This window comes from Amblyomma mixtum, chromosome 1 (genome assembly GCF_055824585.1).
Source record: "Amblyomma mixtum isolate Tamu chromosome 1, ASM5582458v1, whole genome shotgun sequence".
NCBI classification, from domain to species: Eukaryota; Metazoa; Arthropoda; class Arachnida; order Ixodida; family Ixodidae; genus Amblyomma; species Amblyomma mixtum.
In genome coordinates, this window is record NC_143012.1 from 133,572,683 (window position 1) to 133,580,477 (window position 7,795).

At 44.8% G+C, this 7,795-nt stretch overlaps 1 protein-coding gene across 1 annotated transcript in view; it reads left to right on the forward strand.

Annotated features, from left to right (window-relative positions):
- The window catches only part of LOC149367644 (uncharacterized), a 52,316-nt gene extending 46,076 nt beyond the window's left edge, over nt 1-6,240 (forward strand). The window contains exon 5 of the mRNA XM_089575226.1: nt 6,023-6,240. Coding sequence (XP_089431352.1) covers nt 6,023-6,219 — 197 coding nt within the window. The 3' untranslated portion in view covers nt 6,220-6,240. The remainder of the gene's footprint in view (nt 1-6,022) is intronic.
- Nucleotides 6,241-7,795: the final 1,555 nt, after the last annotated feature.

The window sequence follows — 7,795 nt, forward strand, 5'->3', positions numbered from 1 at the left end:
TGGTGTGTTAAGTAAACTGCGCTATTTTCTGCCACAAAAAGTGAAACTAATTCTTTATAATTCCATGTTTGCTTCCGTTTTAAACTACTGTTTCACGGTATGGGGAACTACCACACTCTGAAACTTAAACAGGTTACATGTAATCCAGAAACGAGCCATAAGAAGCATTGCAAGCATCCCCCGCGACGTTACGACGAAACCCCTTTTTAATGCCTTCCACATAACTCCAATACACGAGCTATATAATGTCAACTTAATAAGACGATATAGGAGAAGTAATACCTACCGTAATTTTCTTGAAACTTTGTCTCAACTAACACCTGGAGAACACATTCATGCCATAAGAAACCGCGATAAATGGTTCATTCCCCAAATACGTACTAACTATGGACGTCAAATGCTCAGCTACCACTTACCATTGTTGCTAAATGCTTTGTGTTAGTCTTACAAACCAGTATTTTTGCATCTTATTTCTTTTGCTGTTTTTGTCTGTTTTTATCTCTTGTTTATTGATTTTTTCGAGTCAGTTGTGTCTCGCTTATTTTTTCCTCAAACGCAATTTGTTTTGTTAGTTGCTGCCAATATATGCAATCAAACAAACCTTGAAACCTTGTACGGGGGCGCAGGCGCGCAATCAAGCTCCAGTGAGAGCTTTTTGTCTGCGCCCCTAACATCTGGATGATGTAAATAAAGATTTGATTTGATTTGATTTAATTTGAAGTAACATCAACCGAAAAAGCCGGCTGTGCTCCAGGCATCCCATTTCTTAGTTCTTGAACTACCTCATTAGAGCTGCGGATAAGAAAGGGGTCGTCTAGAGGTATAGGGATTTTAAACGTCGCTGCAGAAAACGGCCTAAGCACAGCTGCCAGAGCCCTTTCTCTGAAACAATCGTGCGTAGGGGGCACTCAGGCTTGTGAGACTTGCCCGTAAAGAAAACATCCAGGAACTCTCTGCCAGCATCCTTCACCAGTTTCTTGAGCGGTTCCCCATTCACGTCAGTTAACAACTTTACTGCCGTGTTCTTGACCTTGGCGGGATTGAACTTCACTGCGACGAAGTCCTTCTGCAGAGCTTTCAATAGCTCCCCGGGAAAGACAATAAAGCCACCTTCCCTGTCGCTTTGAAATATCTCAAGGTTGTTTGCCCTCAGGTAGCCCTCGATCTTCTTAAAGAGAGGATAAGAAGGGCGACTGCAACTCACATGGTGCATCAGGCAATCCAAGGCATCCGAAGCCGCTCGGTCCTAATCCTTGTCTGTTGCTCTTTTTGTGACCTTTCTAGTTAGGGCAAAAAGCTCAGTTTTCATCATCCGAGGCCCAAAGCTGAATTTAGGGTCATTCTCGAGCGTTGACATCACATGCAATTGGGAGTTAGTTGGAAGTTGGCGCCAGTCCTGTCTTCTCTGTGTTGTCTCCGTCTTATAGCGCCTGTAGTCTTTTTGCGTAAACCATGTCATGTTGCAGCCAACTAGCTCAAATCAAAGTCTTGTCAAAGCGAAAGAGTTACTTAAGCCATGTTTCGCGAGTTCGCCGACTCCGTCGCTTTGATCTTCAGCGACCTTCGGCCGCTCAGTAGCTGTGCTGGCTCGACCGTGTGGACCGCCACGTCTCTCGCCGTGGTGGTCCCGCAGCCGGCACGCGCGCCCTCTTCTGCTGTCAGACCACGTGACACTTCGCGCGCTCGCCCGCGGTTTAAAGTGGAGAGCACCGCTCGACTAGGCACTGCGCGCTTCTCCACAAATCCGAGCGAAGTTGGGCATCTCGGAATGTTACCCAGAAGACCTTGCAACGTCGTCAACAAGCGACTTCTGACCACCCCGCGGATATCGCCAGTTTTCGCTTTGTATAACTAGCGTTAGAATATACATATGTGTCTTCCCCCCCCCCCGTCGCAGCCCCTTCAAAGCCTTTTGTTCATTGCACACCCCCCGGATATAGGCTGTTCCACTATTGCAGCCTAGCGAATGATGATTCACCTCCCTCCCCTTCCTGACACGCATCCCCTCCCACACCACTTTCCTTCCCCACCCCCGGGGCCTTCCTCCTCGGAGTGAAGGCCCTATATAATCCCTGCCGATGATGAACGCTTTGCCCAGACGAAGACAAGTCCCCTTGTCGAAACGTTGGCTCCAGCAACATGAGGTTTTCCCCTCCCTTGTTCATTTACCACGCTGACTAATCCTTTTATCTGAGTTTTGCAGGTTCACCCAGCGCCTCCCCCCCCCCTCCGTCGCAGCCCCTTCAAAGCCTTTTGTTCATTGCACACCCCCCGGATATAGGCTGTTCCACTATTGCAGCCTAGCGAATGATGATTCACCTCCCTCCCCTTCCTGACACGCATCCCCTCCCACACCACTTTCCTTCCCCACCCCCGGGGCCTTCCTCCTCGGAGTGAAGGTCCTATATAATCCCTGCCGATGATGAACGCTTTGCCCAGACGAAGACAAGTCCCCTTGTCGAAACGTTGGCTCCAGCAACCTGAGGTTTTCCCCTCCCTTGTTCATTTTGTGATAGCGTTAGAAGAGTTCGATCTTCAGCAATTTTTTCTTAAACTGTGGCCGCTACTACAAAAATTCACTTCCACAGCATATTTAAAGCTTGCGTTTTGTTTAAAACCTTCGTGTAAACTGCAGGATCATATTAGGAGGATTTCATTGTCTGAGACATCATGCGTGCAATGCAGCTCCAGACAAGTCTGAAGTCAAGCTGTCACTCGAGAAATGTAAACACACAAAATGGCGGGTTTTACTAACCGCGGTGACTACAAGACAACACTGTAGATTTGGTTCGCACTGAGAAAATGAAGCGGGCTGCTTCATGGGACATGATCACTAATCACGCAGATGCCACTGAGGCGTACAATAAGTTTATGGATATACTGACCCAACTATACCACAAGCGCTCATCCTGTGGTATATGTGTCTTCTCTGTCGTTCCTGGCCTCCTTTGCGTTGCCTCTTGCAATGATAAAAGAACACGTAAACCATGGCTTACACCTGAATTGTGAAGTGAAATGAAAACGAGGGACAAGCTATATCAACATTTCCTTCATACGCGATCAGCAGATGATCTTGTCAGATTTAAAAACCATTGTAGTAAGCTAACAAAGAAGTTGCGAAATGCAGGGACAGCATGTTACTCATCCTTGCTGGATATTGAGTGCTGTGAAAACAGTCTGTTATGCTTGTTAAGATCTATTAAGGTTGAACACTCTCCTTAATTGTGGTCACTCGCATAAGCCTTTATCCAAATTACTAATTGATGGAAAATAATTATCTGGTGTGGAACTGGCTAATGCCTTTAACAATTTTTTCACAGGTATCTCTACTTCTCGCTCTATATATTCCCATGCTAGGAAATGTTTCCACTCATTAGCAGCACAGTATACCTTCAACTCGTAACAGTGGATGAAATCATGTCAGTTATAAAAGCCTTAAATAACTCTAGCAGTTGTGACATCGATGGCTTTCAAGTATGCCCAATGAAACATGCAGCTGATACTATTGCCCCAATCCTCATCCATATTTTTAACATGTGTTTAGAATCAGCAGCTTTCCCACCGAAAATGCAGTGCGCAAAGTTAATGTTCTTTACAAAAAAGGAGACAGTAATGAGGTGAGAAATTACAGACCGGTATCTTTTTTACCGATCTTTTCAAAGCGGTCTGAAAAAGTCTTGCATTCGAGGATGACAGATTTCATTGGTAAGCATAATCTGTTAACACCACACCAGTTCGGTTTCCATAAAAAAAATCAGCTGAATTAGCGTTGCTAGAGCATAACGAATATATATTGTTACGACGAAGTGGAAGTGGAAGACGAAGTGGCCTGCCGCGTGAGAGGGATCAACGAAGAAGAAGAGGTTGATGGATCTCCCTGTTCGCGTTGGTGCTCCCTGCTAGGAACTATTCGTTCTAGACCCCTACCGCTTGTAAATAAATGGAAATAGTATTTCCCTGTTCGCGTTGGTGCTCCCTGCTAGGAACTATTCGTTCTAGACCCCTACCGCTTGTAAATAAATGGAAATAGTATTTCCCCGTAACAATATTAAAGGCGTTTGAAAACAAAGCAAAGTTGTTGGCATTTTCGTAGACCTTTCTAAAGCTTTCGATTTAGTTAACTATAACAGTTTGCTGGGACAGTTGTTATTATGGCTAACGAGGACAGGCACTAGCTCTTATGAAATCTTACTATATCTAACAGACCTCATGTTGTGAAAATAGGCACCTTTACATCGAAGGCTAGAACTGTCCATTGTGGAGCGCCGCAGGGAAATATTTTGGGACCTCTACATTTTAATCTCTATCTGAATCATACCGTAACTAGTAACCCTAAAGCAAAATTTATTATCTTCTCAGATGACACTATTGTATTTATTTTGCTGGCAATGATATTAATCTTCTTGTTGAACAATGTAACAGTGCAATGAAATCCTTAGAGGAATGCTCAAGAGTAAATGCAATGAAGAAAAATGAAAGCAAAACAAAAGCGATTATATCCAGGTCGAAAAAAAAGCACATACCTCCGCATCAAGATATCATAATAAACTCACGATGCATCGATAAGTCGAGAATTTCAAATGTCTGGGTGTCACCTTTTCGCAAAACTGTCCTGGGATAAACACGTCAAGCATGTTTTAAGCAAAATAAGTCAAATAACTGATGTAACAGGTCGTTTAATATATATCCTTCCTACACGCGTCAAACGTTTGGTTTATCATTCATTCTTTCAATCACACTTGAACTATTGTTACTAAGTATGGGGAAAAACAACATCTACTAATATAGAACACATCCACCGTTTACAGAAAAAGTATCTCCAACAAACATATAATGCTTGTAATAAGGGAGTACTTACTTTTCCGCAAAACTGTCTGGGATAATTACGTCATCATCTTAATCTGAACGAACAAACGTAGCGTTTAAAACAGGACACAGAAAGATGAGGACAGGACGGTGCTACATGTAGCCCCGTCCTGTCCTCATCTTTCTGTGTCCTGTTTTAAACGCTACGTTTGTTCGTTCAGATTATGTATGACCAACTGGCCCCACAGTATACTCTGTTATAATTACGTCAAGCATGTTCTAAGCAACCAACACATATAATGCTTCTTGTACTGCTTCCACATTATTTTGCTTAACAACTCTGGTGTAATTCCAGCTTACAGTTTCTACAGATATTGCTAAAGTCATGTATATAAACACGAAATCCACAGGAATACCAACAATATGCGTAACCTACCCCAATTACAGGACAGAAATCCAAGTTACATTACAAGACACTTCGAGGCAAACAGTGCCTTAAGCACACTATACGAACGCTTTTGAATTATTATAATTCGGCCCGTTTTGATTTCTTCACTGCAACCTACAAGGACCTCCGGCAGATGTACCTGGTTTCTATGTAATGTTGTCTAGCCTTGCTGTTGTTTTCTTTTGCGTTTGTAGCAGAGAGTTCTGCTGTTGTCTTCTTTTACACTGAGCACTATATCTGCATCGTATTAAACATTTATGTATATGTTTGGGTACCAAGAATATGTCTGCATATGTGATGCTGCCACTCTGCCAAAATAAGGGACTGGGGACCCGTCAAGGTGTCCAAGGAGAGCTTTTGTTCTACAATCCGCCTCCATCTCTATTTGATGGCAAACAAAAGTTTTCATTTCATTTAGCCGGTACGCTAACCCAACGCAACGATTGATCGCTCCTTAGCCCTCGTCAAGACCTGCTACGCCGCTTTTTCCAAGATTTTTTACACTTCCAAAACGACATCCTGTAAGTCATAGCGTAAAAAGGTATGCATAAAAGACTAAAGCAAAACTAAAAAAATGCAATGCCGCCGGGTACCGAGCAGTGATAAAATGAGTGCAAGCTTTCCCTTGGCCTGGTGCTCACTTTATTTAGGGCTTAATATTATTTAAAATGTTGTGCAGCCACGAGCGCTAAATGTACCGGCAAAGCGAACTGCTGCGCTCTCGGCCACGTTTCGCGTACGCTCTCATAGCATGCTTTCTTCATGCAGGTTGCGTTGATCGCATCGAAGTGCGCGGCAGTTCCAGCAACGTCTTCACGGCGCCCAAGGAGGTTGTGAAGGCGCGGAATGTTGATCAGTGTCCCGAGTTTCAACTGGGCGCAAGCGGCGGACCCCACGACAGGCGTCGACAGCCGGGGGGTCCACACCGGGGCTCTTCAGCAGCTGACGTCACGTGCCAGAGTTAGAGACAGCCGCTGACCGGCATGGACGGAGTGGGGAAGTCGCTGGCCAATCTGCCGTCGCAAGCCACCGTTCTCTCAACCTCTGCTGTAGGCCGCAATCGACCCCAGAAATCGGTTCAGCTTATGACCACTGCCTTTGTGCCCTGAAATGTCTGGTTACTGCACCACTTTTCATCCTCTCATGTTTTAGCTCTGAGTAAAACAAGCTATTTTAACATGCGAGCGTTAAGGGTCTCATTCAGCGAAAAAGCCGCCGGCGTGACCAAAAAATTGGGCTAGGCCAAGAGGGTTTTGGTGTCAGAACCATATTGCCTCACGGATAATTCAGACAGCTCGCAATGACTACGCAGTATAACAGTGATAACGTCCATACACAAATCCCCATCGGTCTAGAGTCGTGACGACAGGCCACCACGCTAACGTAGCGCAGCTGAAGAAGGAGAAGCGATTGCGCTGAAAAGAATAATGGTCGAGCCGGGACCCGGACAGCTGCCAATTGGGTGTCGCAAACCGGGCGTGCTACGGCTTGACCATTCGAGAATATTTGTTCGACTTGGTTAACGTGACACCCTGCGTGCCTTTTGGAACAACAATCCTGGCGATTCTTGAAGAACAAGATTTCAGCTCAGTATGACAGAAATAACGAGGCGTAAACAAAAGATGGAATTCATTATAATCATCATAACCCTGACTACGCCCACTGCAGGACAAAGGCCTCTGCCATGTCTCTGCAATTAACCCTATCCTTTTCCAGCTGTGTTCACCGTATTCCCGCCAACTTATTAATCTCATCCGCCGCACCTTTTTGCCGCCTCCTGCTACGCTTCCCTTCCCTTGCAATGCAGTCATTACTGTTTAGGACCACTGGTTATCCTCCCTATTGAAAAGAAACCCGCATACATAAGGTTTTATTGGACACGTGCCATAAGGGCTATAGAGGCTATATGGCCATATGCGACATATGGGCGATATGGGACATGTTTGTAATTTTTGCGATAGGTTGTGCGATATGACCATATGGGCGATATGGTCATATGGGGGTTGGCATTTTTGAAAATGAAGGGAGTCATGGCCATACTATTCCAGTTTACGATGTCACTCGAAAACGTGTAAATGAGTAGAGCACAATAAAAATACAAGAGAAAATATTACAGCAGAACCTAGTTTGGAACCAGCGACCCTTAGGTTCTCAGCTGAGCAGGCGACCATGAATCCACGACGAGCACAGGGAGATGCGCATTTTTTTTTCATCTAAATCGCAAATGCGTATTTGCGCACTTTGTAGTTTTTCTACCAAGTAAACACACTGCAGCAGTAGCTATACCTGCTTGCTTTGCAAATATGCTAAATAATTTTTCGGGCTAGCAGCAGGTGTCACGGATTCCCTGAATCCTTATTAAGCATCGGTTGCGGTAGAACCATCTGATGATACCGTAATTTCTCAATGCCAGCATTCGTGTTGTCCCCAGAGAAGATGCGTAATTCTTGCTACGCACAGATATCTGTCTCGTCAATTCCCGTAATAAGGCGTCATTTAGCTCCAGAAGAGGCCAGCGGAGGAGCAGCGTCGAGAATACAC